Genomic DNA, 16,008 nt, shown 5'->3' with positions numbered 1-16,008 from the left:
TCTTTTATTTATTTATATAAAATTTCTTCAAATAAATGCAGTTCTATTGAACTTTCTATTCATCAAATAATCCTGGAAAAACATCACGGTTCTCACAAAAATATTACATTTACATTTAGTCATTTAGCAGACGCTTTTATCCAAAGCGACTTACAAATGAGGACAATGGAAGCAATTAAAACCAACAAAAGAGCAATGATATGCAAGTGCTATAACAAGTCTCAGTTCGCTTAATACAGTACATGTAGCAAGGCTTTTTTTATTATTATTATATAATAAATAAAAAGAAAACCGATAGATTAGAAAAAGAATAGAGCAAGCTAGTGTTAGAGGCCTTTTTTTACTTTTGTTAATTTTATAATAAATAAAAAGTAGAAAAAAAATAGAATACAAAAAGACTAGAGAAGCAAGTGTTAGGCTTTTTGTGTTTTGTTTTTTAAGAACAGAATTAGAATAAAGAGTGCTAGAGTTAGAGGGTCAAATAAAGATGGAAGAGATGTGTTTTTAGCCGATTCTTGAAGATGGCTAAGGAGTCAGATGCTCAGATTGAGTTGATTAGGTCATTCAACCAGGAGGGAACATTTAATTTAAAAGTGTGAAAGTGATTTTTTTGCCTCTTTGGGATGGCACAGTAAAGCTACGTTCACTTGTAGAATGCAAGCTTCTAGAGGGCACATAAGTCTGAAGTAATGAATTTAGGTAAATGGGTGCATAGCCAGTGGTGGTTTTGTAGGCAAACATCAATGCCTTAAATTTTCCGTGAGCAGCTATTGGTAGCCAGTGCAAATGGATAAACAGAGGTGTGACGTGCATTCTTTTCGGCTCATTAAATTAATCTTGCTGCAGTGTTCTGGATTAATTGTAAAGGTTTGATAGAACTGGCTGGAAGACCTGCCAAGAGAGCATTGCATTAGTCCAGCCTGGATAGAACAAGAGCTTGAACAAGGAGTTGTGAAGCATGTTCCGAAAGAAAGGGCCTTATCTTCTCGATGTTGAATAAATCAAATCTGCAGGACCGGGCAGTTTTAGCAATGTGGTCTGAGAAAGTCAGCTGATCATCAATCACAACTCCAAGGTTTCTGGCTTTTTTTGAAGGAGTTGTGGTTGATGTGTCTAACTGGATGGTGAAATTGTGATGAAACGATGGGTTTGATGGAACCACAAGCAGTTCTGTCTTGGCAAGGTTGAGTTTAGGGCTGTGCGATTAATCAAAAGAGTCATAAAATTATGATTTGAGCTTGCACGATTTCTAAATCGCTTTATAGCATGATTTTCCGCACCCCCGACCTCCCCGCAGTATGCTATCCGAACCAATCAGAATGCAGCACGCCTAAATGGAGCACGAGAACAGAACAGACCGGGCAGGCATACAAACGTAACGCCAGGTTCACACACTCCATCTGTGGTGCATATTTTTTCCGCGCCCATGTTAACGGATCAGAGCGTTCACACTGCACGCGATTGCGGTCCGGCAGTGCGCTCCACGAGCGGTGCGTCTGCAGCAGTCATGCTGCGATCGTTTCCGCACGGAATCCATTTCTGCTGTGCTGCACGCGCTGAATTAAAGTGACAGCACGTTATTCGCGGTAAAAATTAACATGGATTGACACGGAAATTTAGTAATTACACCATAAATGCACATAATTAAAGTCTACTGTTTCACAGTCAACACATGGCTTTTTGGCTAGAATTAAAACAAGGAAAAGTTTTTGTCCATATCGCACAGCCCTAGTTGAGTTGAAGGTCCTTTATATCCAGCAAGAAATGTCTCTTAGACAAGCTGAGATGCGAGCAGCTATCGTCGGATCATCAGGATGAAATGAGAGGTAGAGTTGAGTGTTATAAGCATAGCAGTGATATGAAAAGCCATGTTTCTGAATGACAGAACCTAGTGATGACATGTAGACAGAGAAGAGAAGTGGTCCAAGAACTGAGCCCTGAGGCACCCCAGTAGTTAGATGTTGCGACTTGGACACCTCACCTCTCCAAGATACCTTGAAGGACCTATCTGACGGATAAAGCTCAAACCACTGGAGTGTGGTTCCTGAGATGCCCTTTGCCAATAGGGTTGACAGGAGGACCATGTCAAAAGCAGCAGACAGATCCAGCAAGATAAGCATTGAAGAATTGAAATCCGCTCTTGCCAGTCTTAGGGCTTCAACAACTGAGAGCAAGGTAGTCTCGGTTGAATGTCCACTTCTGAAACCAGACTGGTTGCTGTCAAGGAGGTTGTTCTGTGTGAGAAAGGCAGAGACTTGGTTGAACACAGCTCGTTCAAGTGTTTTTGCAATGAAAGGAAGAAGGGAAACCAGTCTGTAGTTCTCGGAAAGAGATGGGTTAAGAGTGGGTTTCTTAAGTAGTGGGGTTATACGAGTGTCTAAATGCTGAGGGAAAAACACCATTGTGAAGGGATGTGTTAATGATGTGAGTGAGTGCAGGTACAGCTGCAGGATAAATTGCTTGAAGGAGATGGAATAGGACCAAGCAGACTAGTAGTAGGGATGGGCGATATCTTATCGTTTGCGATATACCGGTAAAAATTCTCCCCACGATAAGAATCAAGTCTTCCTGCGATAACAATAAAGTCTAGTTGTTGACATTTGTGTGTGTGACAGTGCAGAGCGACATCACGGAAAGCGGACGTGAAATTGAGGAGTAGCTGTTCTGTGTGAGAAAGGCAGAGACTTGGTTGAACACAGTTCGTTCAAGTGTTTTTGCAATGAAAGGAAGAAGGGAAACCAGTCTGTAGTTCTCGGAAAGAGATGGGTTAAGAGTGGGTTTCTTAAGTAGTGGGGTTATACGAGTGTCTAAATGCTGAGGGAAAAACACCATTGTGAAGGGATGTGTTAATGATGTGAGTGAGTGCAGGTACAGCTGCAGGATAAATTGCTTGAAGGAGATGGAATAGGACCAAGCAGACTAGTAGTAGGGATGGGCGATATCTTATCGTTTGCGATATACCGGTAAAAATTCTCCCCACGATAAGAATTAAGTCTTCCTGCGATAACAATAAAGTCTAGTTGTTGACATTTCTGTGTGTGACAGTGCAGAGCGACATCACGGAAAGCGGACGTGAAATTGAGGAGTAGCCTATATTACTAAATGAGGAGCTCGAGCTGTAACTGGTTTGGTTAGGGCTGTACAGTGCACAAAAAAATCCGTCTGAATAAATGTACAACAGTAGCATGTGTGCGATACAGTTTTGCATGTGTATGAGCCGGTTTACAAAACTTTGTAAACAACAAAGATATAATTTATTGACATGCTTTTTCTCCAAATTAACTTAACATAGTCGAGTGTTTGAAATATTACTTTTTGTGACCAAACGTTTCATATTACACAATGATAGTATTATATACAGTGATAAAGGCCATGTCGATTAATATTGCATTATATACCCAATTGAAGAACACAGATAAACCATATATTTTGTGCAATCATATGTTTATTTTCCTCAAGTTTCATCAGTTAAAATGTCTCTACCTCCATTGTGCGTTTTATTCAGCGATAACTGGTTACCTTCCTGGAGCATCGTCAGTAGTATTTCTTCTGCTATGGATATGTGGAGTTACTGTGCAAGAGCGCCCTCCGGCTTCCAGTATGATTTAAACAGTCGTGTGAACGTGTGAACTCATTAACCTTCTTAAGACCTGGCAAAACATTTTAGGAAATTTTTTTTTATTTTTTGATGTCATTACATTAAAAGATATAATTTATTGACATGCTTTTTCTCCAAATTAACTTAACATAGTCGAGTGTTTGAAATATTACTTTTTGTGACCAAACGTTTCATATTACACAATGATAGTATTATATACAGTGATAAAGGTCATGTCGATTAATATTGCATTATAACTATACCTTCCTTATAAAAATACCCAAGATTGAAGAACACCGATAAACCATATATTTTGTGTAGTCGTATGTTTATTTTCCTCAAGTTTCATCAGTTAAAATGTCTCTACCTCCATTGTGCGTTTTATTCAGCGATAACTGGTTACCTTCCTGGAGCATCGTCAGTAGTATTTCTTCTGCTATGGATATGTGGAGTTAATGTGCAAGAGCGCCCTCCGGCTTCCAGTATGATTTAAACAGTCGTGTGAACGTGTGAACTCATTAACCTTCTTAAGACCTGGCAAAACATTTTAGGAAATTTTTTTTTTATTTTTTGATGTCATTACATTAATGTTTAGAGCATTTTAAAAAATGTAAACAAAAATGATATTTCATTCATAAGTTATGCTATGTCCTTGGTAGAGGACATCGGGACTCAATTTCTTAAAAATAAAAAGACATGAATTAACATGCATAGGCAAAAACAATAGATTTGTTTTTAAAACAATAGATAAATTGTTTTGTTTTTTTTTACCAAACTTTGTATAAAGATAATTCTCAACTACGTTATAACAGAATGATTTGATATACCATTTTTCTTCATGCAAAATGTGTGTAAAAATGGCAACAAACAGGTTTTCTCATTATATATAAATGTATCTATAAACTAAATCTAATTTGCATATTAATGTGTTTTTGGGGCAACATGTAATGAAAAAAAGTGTAATATTAAGAATAATAATTGACAAGATTTTCATAATAATATATAATATTTCACAGGAATATTGAAATATTTTTTTTTTCCCTATTCATTTGTTGTGTCTCCCAAAATGCGTAATAAACATGCTTTTAGTCCCAGTGTCCTCATATGAGGACATGTATGAAATCAACCTCCTGTTTCGTAACAAAGTTATATTTTGATTTGAAACCCCATAACATTTTCCTAAGATGTTGATTTATGACACACAGTTTAAAAATGTGTCCGATTTAAATGACAATTACAAAATATTATCGTATTTCCATAAGAGTTTCACTAAATTAATATCAGACATTTTTGAAGACCAAGGAGAGGGGGTGGTCATGGTGAAACATCCAAACATTTAGTATCTCTGAAAAGCCCTGAATGTGCTCTGTACAGGACATCCAGACTGTGGCATGTATAGTCTCAGAGAAATTCACTAAAATATAAATGTCCTCATATGAGAATGCAGGGTCTCAGGAGGTTAACGCGCACCCTATTTTGGGTAAAAATAATACTCTTCTTAAAAGAAACAGGATTCCCTGAATTATCGTCATTGATATAGTTATCGTAATAAATACCAGAAATAGCGTGACATATTTTTAAGCCCATATCGCCCATCCCTAACTAGTAGTAGGATGATTAGAAAGGATGAGTTTGGAGACTTCTGCCTCAGAGAGTGAAGAGAAGGATGTGAACGAGTGTATGCTGGTAAGATGTGCTTGACAGATTGTGGTGTGGAAAATTGTGCACTGATGGTTTGTTTTATTAATGAAGAACGTGGCAAAGTCGTCAGCTGTTAGAGTTGATGAAGGATGGGGAGGAGGAGGACAAAGAATGGAGGAAAATGTTTTAAAGAGTATGCGAGAGTTAGACGAATTGTTAATTTTGTTATGATAGTATGTCCTTTTAGCAGTGGAGACATTAGCATAGACAGAAGAGAGGAGTGACTGATACACATTAACGTCAGTAGGATTTTTTGATTTGCGCCATACCCTTTCAGCAACCCTGAGCTTAGAACGATGCTCGCGGAGAACATCAGACAGCCAAGGGGCAGAAGGGATGGTAAGGGCTGGCCTGGAAGACAAGGGGCAGACGGTGTCTAAACAAGATGCAAGAGTGGAGCAGAAGTAGCACTGTTATCATCAAGAGATGATAACTGTTTAGGGGGAGGAAGCGAAGATGAAACCATAGCAGATAGCCAGGAGGGTGAGAGTGAGCATAGGTTACGTCGAAAGATGAAACGTGGAGAGGTATGTGTTTTAGGAACCATGTTGAGGTTAAGAGTGAGGAGGAAGTGATCTGAGGTGTGCTGTGGAGTAAGTGGAGTAACCAGCACATGATCAGTGGAGCAGTGTCGTATGTAAATAAGGTCCAGTTAGTTGCCCGATTTGTGAGTAGCCGTAGATAATACTCTCTTGAGATCAAAAGAGGCAAGCAGAGTGAGGAAGTCTGCAGCCTGAGGTTTATCTAGGTGGATGTTGAGGTCTAATAAGCAGTTAATATTCATTTATAATATTATGCAGCACAACGGTTTTCAACATTGATAAGAAATGTTGCTTGCACAGCAAATCAGCATATTAGAATGATTTCTGAAGGCTCATGTGACACTGAAGACGGGAGTAATGATGCTGAAAATTTAGCTTTGCATTACAGGAATAGATTAACCGTTCGCAGGGAGCTTGATTGACAGGCGATCTGACCAATCAGAACGCGGATATTATGTGCCGCCGCTGCGATCTGCCATCTCGTCCGACAGCTAACGTTACGGCCAGTCTCCATAGAAATCCGGGGTAAAAAAGATAAACTGAATTGAAACTTTTTCAATAGAGTGGGGGAACCATGACGTCACTTTCTAGGCGGATCGATTGTTAGCATCAACACTGGTTCCCTCGACAAAAAGCCAATGGGATTTTTCCATAGGCTTTTGGATTATCTCAAAAAATAAGCTCTGTGTTCAACCACAGTTCATGAAACTTACACGTTTTGTCCATCGAGACAATATTACAAAATAATATAACTTTTATAAATGTAAGCCTAAATAAAAGCACCAGAACTTAAAAGCTAAACTTAGGCTATAAACGAACTACAACACTACGGTCGTTCACCTTCAAAGTCACCACCACGTTTCCGACAACTTTTTCAAACATATTTTTAACATGTTCAGTGAAAAGGATTTACTCTGTGTATGAACCTTTTCATATAAACTGGAATAAATACAAAACTAGAGCCAAACTAAAGCTGAAATGAGACATTTGTAATAAATAGCATAGTGAATAAATAAACTAATCATAACTAAAGGACAAATGAAAGCATGTATTTCTGTACATTTCGAAATAAGGTGCATTAAAATCAATAAATCCTCGATTAATACAAATATTTTAAATTAAATACATGTCTCCATGTACTATTCAATACAATTATAGTTCATTTAATCTATTAAATAACAGAGTGAGCGAGTTTTTGGATTTGGTAAGATTAAACTTATTTTAGTTGTTTGTATGTTAGAATAGGTACACAAAATGTTATTTTATTCTTGCTTCTAGAAAATCCTCAATCTACATGCTTTCTAACAGCTATATGTGGCCATAAACATTTAATTTTAACGTGGCTCTAAGCACCATGCATCATCATCAGTTTCACTTTCACAGCGACTAAGCCAGTAAATGTGGGGTTTACATTGGATAATCATATGAGTTTACCTTATGGTACGAACCAAGAATCTCTGCATCAGTAGGACAGCGTTAAAACGAGAATCTTCCATCCGCAGACTTGTTTCATTTCGGGGCAAAACCAAAAAACATTGTCGAACAAAAAACACGGGAACCTTAACTGGTTATTCTACAATTAATTATACTACAATTGGAAAATATTGTAAATTGATAAACTGTTCGGCGTGATAATGTTTAATGTCTCCTACAGCATCTGTAGTCCCATTTAGCAACAGTTTTTTTTTTTAAATCACGAGTGGGGTGTAACTGGTGCGTTTTATGTCGTAGAATAAACCGTGAAAGTATCTAGAGCTTGTGTGAACCACGGACCTTATTTTAGGGGATTTAAATCAAACTATTTATAAAAAATATTCACCCCCTCACAGTTGACATGAAGGGAAAAAATTAGCTATATAGACCAAAACCAGGCAGTAAACATGGGGAGTCTATGGGACTGACTTCCATTTGCAGCCAGCCTCTAGCGGCCAGTTGACGAATTACAGTTTAAGTCACTTCCGTGTTGGCTTCACGAGAGAGAGAGAGAGAGAGAGAGAGAGGTTACGGCTTGGTCACAACATATTAAAGAGTCACAAAACGGTATTTGTTTGAATTTCTTGACCAAAAAAAAATGAAAAAACAGGGCTCTACAGTGCGACTGAAACCTACTGCATGTGACTATGAAAATTTTTCTAGGAGCACCAGTGAGGTGTCGTGTGAGAGCAGCATTGTTTGTCGGAGATGGCAACAGTAAGTAAGGAGGGCGGGTCTTTTGCGAACGGTCAATTCCTTGTATGGGCAATTCTCCAGGAAGAGCGTGCGCATACACTCGTCAACCAGAGTGAGATCAAGAGCACTTGGGTAACAAATTTTATTTAATTTGTTTATCAAACATTCAAGTCAATAAAGTTATTTATGTTGATGTCACAGCTTGCAGACGATCGCTACGCAAAAGCTTTGCTCGTGACTCTTTAGCTCCACCCACGGCATGCCTCCAGGTGTTCGGATGTTTTCGGAGAGAAGCGTAAAGCGGTTTCTGTCTTTTACAAATCTGATTAAATTAAACGCTCTTCAGAGAGATGAAGAATGCAATACTACTCTATAGGTGCTCAAGATTAACATGAGATTGGCAGAAACAGTTATATCCCCTTTAAAAAATATATATATTTTTTCTTAATTGTAACATTTCACAATATTACTGCTTTTACTGTATTTTTGATCAAAAAAAATGCAGCCTTTGTAAACATAAGCAACTTTTCAAATCACTGAAATATGGAAAATCTTTCAGCGGATGGCCTCTTAAACCCCCGTCTTTTGTTCATCTCTGTGGGTTTCATGATGGAGTGGAATAGTGTATCGTTTATGTTTATGTACCTGCAAAGCTGTCCACGGTCTCTTTTGAGAGAATGGGTGGCTCAAGTTTGAGCTCACACAGACTGAACTCACAGGTGAGCGGCAGGTGAGAGAGGTAACGATGTCGACGGCGAATATCCTGCAAATGAAATGTCAATTAGTTTCATAGTAGGCACTAGGCATTACAGAATCAGTTCAAAACCCGATCCTGTGAGACTGTTATAAATGCACACCAGCAAAAAGTACATTTATCTGTCATGCTTTAGTGGTGCTGTTGCTTCAGACACTAGGCATGACAGCATCATACCACACTGCTCTTTCACTCCAGTAAGCAGTTAACTAGTATGCCATCCTGAGTCCTGACAATAGCTACTGCTATTCTGTGACATGAATGTGAGAATTAAGAGATGAGCGTGTACCTCAGTGACAGTCTGTCCATCAATCTCCACTACGGTAGCGGTGATAGACTGAGGGCTGTTCTCCAGGCTCCCGTACTCTCTCAGCAGACAGCGCATTGTCCTCCACAGCTCTTTCAGGCATCTCTTCGGCCACCTCAGGAATACTCTGAGCAGCCATCTCTTCCACAGGCTCCTCATGATCCTTCTGAAGCTCATCATCAAATGCTGAAGCATACTGCAGGATGGGCTGTGTTAGAATACATAAGTCATGCACTGAGCTTTTGTTACCAGAATTTTACAGTGATTTACTGAATTTTATAAACATTTACAGAAAAGTTCAAATGCTTTCATTCGATTTGCAGATAAATAAGGTATCTGGTCCATGCCGTTTCTCTACATTTCAAACATTCCCATAGTAAAGTAAATATTATGCATCAGAAGTAAAGAAAAGAGAAGCTTTAAAATGTAACACTTTAAAGAGTCTCTACAAAAAAAAACACTAACATGATGGGAGTTTCGGGAGACAAATTACATGTGAACTGCAGTGGAATAATTCACTGAATATTGTTCACTCAATCAGGTGACCTGATCACAAGATCACTCCATATGTGTCTCATAAAATTGAAAGCTATAAACTTGCAACTCAGCACTGGACTAAAACTTAACCTTATGCTAAAAGGAGCACTGCCTCTACCAACCTTTGAATTTGTGAGGTTCTTGACCACGGTCACCTCTGGAGAGGAGTGCTCAGATAGAGACAGCTTCCTCATGTCCGCCCCATCAACAGAACCACCATTTTTACAGCCTCCCTTCAAAAGACGCTCCTCACGCTCCTGTTCGTTCAGAGTCAGAGATAACATGTGAGGGTTGTGTGTTTTGTGTGCAGTGTTAGGGAATAAATAACACGCACACACAAAAAAAAACTAATAGTGTAACATAGCTCAATGCTTTTTCCATGTCATGTAGCACTTCCAGTAAAAATTCAGCCTTTTTTAAATGTCACATTATACATTTTCAGATTTATAAAATAGTTTATGAAGCAGATGTTTATAAAACATTAAAGTCAGTTGTTCAAGCTGTCAACCCAAATTCTCATCATTTATATGTAACAGATTATTCATTAACTTGAGGTACAAGATGCAAGTTATTGAAATAGCTTTAAATGTAGTTTAAGCTATTTAAGTAACTTCTAGCAACTTCGTTTTCAATTATTTTTGTGCAGTTTTAAGTTAACCAAAGTATTCTCAGAAAGTTATGCAACACGATCCAAAGTCATGTAAGTTTTCAGGTTATTTTTTCAGCTATTTTTAAACGTCACTGTAATTTTTAGTTTCAAAAAACAGTTTACGAAACAGAAGATTGTTGCATGTAAATGAAGTTTGGTGCCGTCAACCCAAATTCTCATTGTTTTTCTGTAATAAATTATACAATAAACTACATATGTTACACAATTCAGTGTTTATTTCACTTGTTTAGCTTGTTTCAGGTTTAAGTGGTTTGTAACTTGGCCAACCCAACATTCATATGCCAGCGTGAATGCATGTGTACCTGCAGCTGCAGCAAGGCGCTCTGTATGAAACAGGCCTGCGGGTCGTCTTTCTCTTGGCTGAGCTGGGTTCGGAGAGCCACCCTCTCTTCACTCAGCAAACCCAAAACCTGCTCCTGAGATGCCAACAGCAGCTTAGAGTATGCGCGCAAATGCACATCTGCAACAAATGAAAGAAATGTGTCAAATAAGACCCACTCAAATGAACACCATAAAGGCTCACGCAAACAGCAAAATGTCTCACCTCCAAAATGAATGGGCTCTTCCACCTTCACCCACTGACAGCTGGGAAGAGCCACCAGCGATCCCTTCTCTCTCCTCATCAGACGCATAGTGATGACGTTACCAGTCACATACTGACGCGTCTCCATTGCAACCACACTGAAAGATGACAAGACAGGCTTCAGTGACAACAATGTCTTGACTGAATTATGGCACTTCGATATGCCAGGGGTTGATTTAAATAAAATAACAGATTTCTATATCATGATGTTAACATTAATTTAAAAACCAAACAAGCATTATAAACCGGTGTTTTCTGTACAAACCTCTTGAGATCAGCGCTGTGCACGGCCTCATAGCAAATGGGGCACTTGGACCAACTCTTCTCGCTCAGAGAGAGGTAGTGCAGCATGCATGGCCAACAGTAGATGTGGCCGCAGCGCGTGATGTGGGCCGCCACAGGGGGATACAGGCAGATCGGACAAGACGGCACCTCGTGACTGTAGATGCGCTGTGTGGAATGAGAAAAAAAACACCATGATGAACACGCTGAGATTTGTAGAAAAGGCACTAACAGGATGTACAAGGAAGTGTGAAGCCTCAACTGACCACTTGCTGCACACAGTCCCAGTCCACCAAAGTGTCCGGATCAGTGAAGTGGGCTTGGTAGTCCTGATCATCAGTTACCACAAACTGGCAACTGGTGGACAAAGGGAAAATACACTCATCAGCTTAGCATTTTTCTCATTTTATCAGCTTATGATAACACTGCAGTACACAGAGTATTGTTGCACGTGATTTTATATCAATTCATATAAATGTTTGCAACATACTCTGCTGTACTCACTTAGCCTGCAAGAAAAGCTCCTTGTTGAAGGGCTTGTGTTTGTGACCCCACTTGTTGCGGCGACCCCAGCAGTAGTGGCCATCAACTGCGGAGCCAAAATGGCCTCCTCGTGGCTCGAACGTGAAGTTGAGCAGGTGGTTCAGACTTATCTTTTTGGGTCCAGCAAACTGAGCCGGGCTAAACTCTGCCCGGTGGTTCTCTGCTACCTAATCACAGAATCCAACAGTTAATCCTGGTTAACCCATATACAGGTCTGTTTGTTTACGTTGCATTACAGGCTAGTGTTTAATTAACCAGCATGATCACTGCAACCTTTACATTAACATGCAATAAGGAAGCATAAAAACAGCCGTTCACGGAAGTTCAAATGAATCATAATCCAAAGGCTTATTTAAACGCACCTCTTCTCTTCTCCCACCACCAGCGAGTCCATACTGTCGCACCCCTCCGCCACCTCTCTGAGGGGGTCTCTTGTCAAAATTCTTGCTTTTTTGTGGCTGGGAGCGGCGTGGGCCCGGAAAGCTCTCAGCCTTGGCAAATGTGGGCTCACGCTTGCGACTATAGTGCTTTGAGCCACCATTATTCTTACCATCTTAAAGAACAGGGGGAAAAAGGAGAAATGTCAAAAAACATCAATATATTACTCTTAAGCATACCATTTTATTAGACAAGGGGCTGTCCCTGCAACTTCGGAAAAATATTTAATTTTCTTGAATGCAACATTAAAAAAAAAATTTGTATAGCTTCCATTGTCCACATTTGTAAGATGCTTTGGATAAAAGCATCTGCTAAATGACTACATGTAAATGTAAACTTCAAGTGTGTTTTCCCTCAGCGAGCTGAGCTATTGTAGAACGAAACCCCGGGTCATTTTAATTAATTATTTTTGACAACAGTCATTCGCACGGTCTTAACTAATCAATCCAGTCACGTGCAGCTCTTAAAGTGTTTCAGAGAGGACCACATGATAAGAGCAGAGGGGTGTAAACACACACAGCTTATCACCCGTCAGCAGAGACCGCCGTCCCGTATGGTTCACAAGCCCACATCAAAACTAAAACATATACGACACCGTTTTAGTTCTTATCTACAGTGATTTCATTCTGATATGCTGGAGGCTTTCCTGGGTCCATCTATAGTCTGGGTCCAGCTAGAGGGCAATACACCACTGAAGCTAGTTAATTAGTTTGTTAGGTTAGTTTATGGGAATTCAGTTTTGATATTGGTTTATCTGTATAGTAGGGTGACACACACGTCTGTGTTATCAGAAAATGAGTTTATATTGGGAGGACATATGCACTTAGACTGACACCAGACTAAATTACATAAACATATAGGCTGATGTCTATAAACCAAGTCTGAACAAGTTGGGAAAAAAGGAACTGGTTTAAAATACATTAAATTGCATAATTGGTATTTTTGAATGCCATTTAATAAAACAAACAAAACAGCAAGGGGCAAAAACCAATGAAAGGTTACAAGTTTAATGAATATTAAATGCTTAAATTTAAAATGTTTCAAATAATAATAAAAAACCTTAATTATTCACTTTGCCTGCGCATTTCATTAGATTCCCGTTCCTTTTCATTTGTGATCCTGGTATTAAATTACATTTAATAATACTCATTACATGATTTAAAGTCAATGAAACCAGTTCTGCCTTTTTTCCAAGAATTTACAGCTTTCAGCCTGTGTGTTTGAGTGTATTATTCTGGTGTTCATCCGTGTTAGCGCATACCCATCTAATATAAACTCATTTTCTCATAACACAGCCAGTGTGTGTGTCTCACTCTCTTAAATATATAAAAATAAATATCAATCTAAATTCCCTAAAGTACTAACCTAGCATTTCCCTAAAACAACCTGAATTTATATACATGTAATTCAATATATTTATTTATAATGAATATACTTCTTTATATATTATTTTACAGGTCGTTTAGTTTATTATTGGTTTGATAAGCTGACTAAAATATTTTTAATAACCTTATGAAAGTAAAACACCCCTAAAATAGGGTGACCATACGTGCCATTTTCCCCGGACGCATCCTGGCCAGGATTTCCACATTGCCTAAAATATCTAGGGCTTGGCTTTGTTTGCGTGTGCAGCCCGATTGTGTTCTCGAAACGCTCTCGAGGTACTTTGAATCAAAGCCATATAGAAATCCTGGCCAGGACGCGTCCGGGGAAAATGGCACGTATGGTCACCCTACCTAAAAAAAATAATAATAATAATTCTGAGAAAATATGGCCTCTTAACAAAAGTGAATTTCTGACACGGTCAATCTTGACTGATAATGTATGAATTCCTCCATTGTTTATTCAGGAAACGAGCCAATCGCTGGCCGTGGCTACGTCTCGGCAGACACAAACAAAACCATGCCGTAAGCCTCAAACACACACACTTTCCCCGCAAAGTTGGCCACGATAAGAGTGTATTGAACGCTGGTTCTCTACCTGTTTTGGCTTTAGAGTCTGCAGGAGTCGAGCCTGTAGAGCTGGAGCGGGGCGGGATCTTCGTGCTGCTGCTGTTGTTGGCGTTTGGGTTTTTCTCCATATTGAGGCCGAACTCCGGGGAAAGAGCCTCCGAGCTCTCTAGCATTAAACGGGGAGAACAACGGGTCGTTGCGAATGCGGGTCAGGCGACGAAGGCCCTTATTCATTTCTGTCAAACGCGGAGACCCCATTACGGCGACATCTTGACCACAAACAAACCGAGAGAAAAACAGAGACACAAGCTAAATGTCTCAGTAAAAACAGTGCTAACGCAAAAAAACAAGTGCCCAAAGAGCGGGGCCTCGCCCCTTGAAAAGCGCCGTTTTTCCTTGGCGTAGGAAGTGTTGCGCCCCACAAGGCGTTATCCGCTCTCCAAAAGAGGAAAACGGATGAATAAATGGGTTTTAACCCAAATTTTAGTTCAGCTAAATAATGTCAGGCATATGGCGACGGGTCGCCAATCGGGAACCGTAAACACCCGGATGTGGGTTATAAGCCTCGCAGGTTTACGAGGTGCGCATGCGCGGATTCGCCCATTCTGATTGGTGCATTTAACTGCAAAATGTGGTGTAATGTATGTGTAATCTTGCACTCGCATACTTTTTATAGACAGATAATCCCGTTTCTGCTATCGAAGCATTTATTGTTGTTCATATTTGGTTTATTCGAAAGAGACGTTTACAGACATGACATAAACGTTTTAATCAATACAGAAACAATTACACATGACCTACACAGCACATGGCCAGAGTTCATACAGTAATATCAGTAATCTGAATGATACACTCCATTTACAAATCCCAAAATGCTGCAGAAAACAAAAATGCAAATGTGTCTTGTGGTATAAAAATGTTGGGGCTCCACATGAACCCTTTACTATCAGTACATCTCCCTGATTACTGCATGGTTAAACTACTCGTCTAAAGTATTTTCTATGAGGCGATTTATGTCTCTTCATCACCATCATCATCGCTTCCGTCTTCATCAGCTTCCTCCTCTCTGACATTACTCAGGGAACAGCTCAGGATCGCTCTCCTAACCTCTTGTTTCTCGGCTGTGTTGTGGACAGGAAGAGAAAGAGAAAGAGAAAGAGTGTATACAGTATGTGAAACTTCTACATCAGTGGTTCTCAAACTTGCTGGATTCAAAGAATAGTTCAAAATGAGCATTCTGTTATCATTTACTCAGCCTCAAATTATTCCAAACCTGATTAGTTTCTGCTGAATCCTCTGTTGTGTTCAGCAGAAGAAGAAAAAAATTCAGGTTTGGAATAATTTGAGGTTGAGTAAATGATAACAGAATGTTCATTTTGAACTATTCTTTCAGAAGAAAGAAGCCTGTACAGGTTTATAGTATTGCATTTCCAGATATGCATGGCTTGCCAACTGGGAGCACTCTTTTTCAAAATAAATAACTATACTGTTATCTATTGTGCTTAAAATTATGGAAGCCCCTAAAGGCCATGCATTATATTTTTTCTTTATTTGTTATTTTCTTGTGATCTCAACAAAGTTTGTTTTCTCTTCACCTCAACATAACAAAATAGTTGTTTATTGTGACTCGATTTTCTCATGATCTTGACGTAACGAATGTTTGTTTTCTTGTGATCTCGACAAAAAAAAAAATAGTTTGTCTTATCGTGACATGGAGAGCTGTTTTCTCGTGATCTTAACATAACAAAATAGTTGTGTTCTCATTATCTCGAGATAAATAATGAACTTGTTTTCTCATGGTCTACAACAAAATAGTTGTATTCTTGTGATCTCAACAAGTTTTTTTGTGATCAACAACAACAAAAAAAGTTGTTTTCTTGTGATCTCGACCTTAATTTTCTTGCAATCTCGACATAAGTTGTTTTTCCATGA

General features: G+C 39.1%; 2 protein-coding genes across 2 annotated transcripts in view; both read right to left on the bottom strand.

The window, feature by feature from the left end:
- Window positions 1–14,633, bottom strand: part of rnf10 (ring finger protein 10) — an 18,962-nt gene extending 4,329 nt beyond the window's left edge. Inside the window, 11 exon segments of the mRNA XM_016232434.1 lie at window positions 8,656–8,773; window positions 9,054–9,146; window positions 9,148–9,279; window positions 9,731–9,865; window positions 10,581–10,738; window positions 10,823–10,959; window positions 11,127–11,311; window positions 11,410–11,500; window positions 11,648–11,853; window positions 12,049–12,239; window positions 14,105–14,633. Of these exon segments, the coding sequence (XP_016087920.1) occupies window positions 8,656–8,773; window positions 9,054–9,146; window positions 9,148–9,279; window positions 9,731–9,865; window positions 10,581–10,738; window positions 10,823–10,959; window positions 11,127–11,311; window positions 11,410–11,500; window positions 11,648–11,853; window positions 12,049–12,239; window positions 14,105–14,249 (1,591 nt within the window). The 5' untranslated portion in view covers window positions 14,250–14,633.
- Window positions 14,634–14,754: 121 nt separating this feature from the next.
- Window positions 14,755–16,008, bottom strand: part of pop5 (POP5 homolog, ribonuclease P/MRP subunit) — a 3,045-nt gene continuing 1,791 nt past the window's right edge. The window contains exon 5 of the mRNA XM_016232433.1: window positions 14,755–15,197. Coding sequence (XP_016087919.1) covers window positions 15,088–15,197 — 110 coding nt within the window. The 3' untranslated portion in view covers window positions 14,755–15,087. The remainder of the gene's footprint in view (window positions 15,198–16,008) is intronic.

Source organism: Sinocyclocheilus grahami, unplaced genomic scaffold, assembly GCF_001515645.1.
Source record: "Sinocyclocheilus grahami isolate Dianchi unplaced genomic scaffold, SAMN03320097.WGS_v1.1 scaffold410.1, whole genome shotgun sequence".
NCBI classification, from domain to species: Eukaryota; Metazoa; Chordata; class Actinopteri; order Cypriniformes; family Cyprinidae; genus Sinocyclocheilus; species Sinocyclocheilus grahami.
The sequence above is the reverse complement of the archived record's forward strand: the minus strand, read 5'-3'. Positions and strand labels throughout refer to the sequence as shown.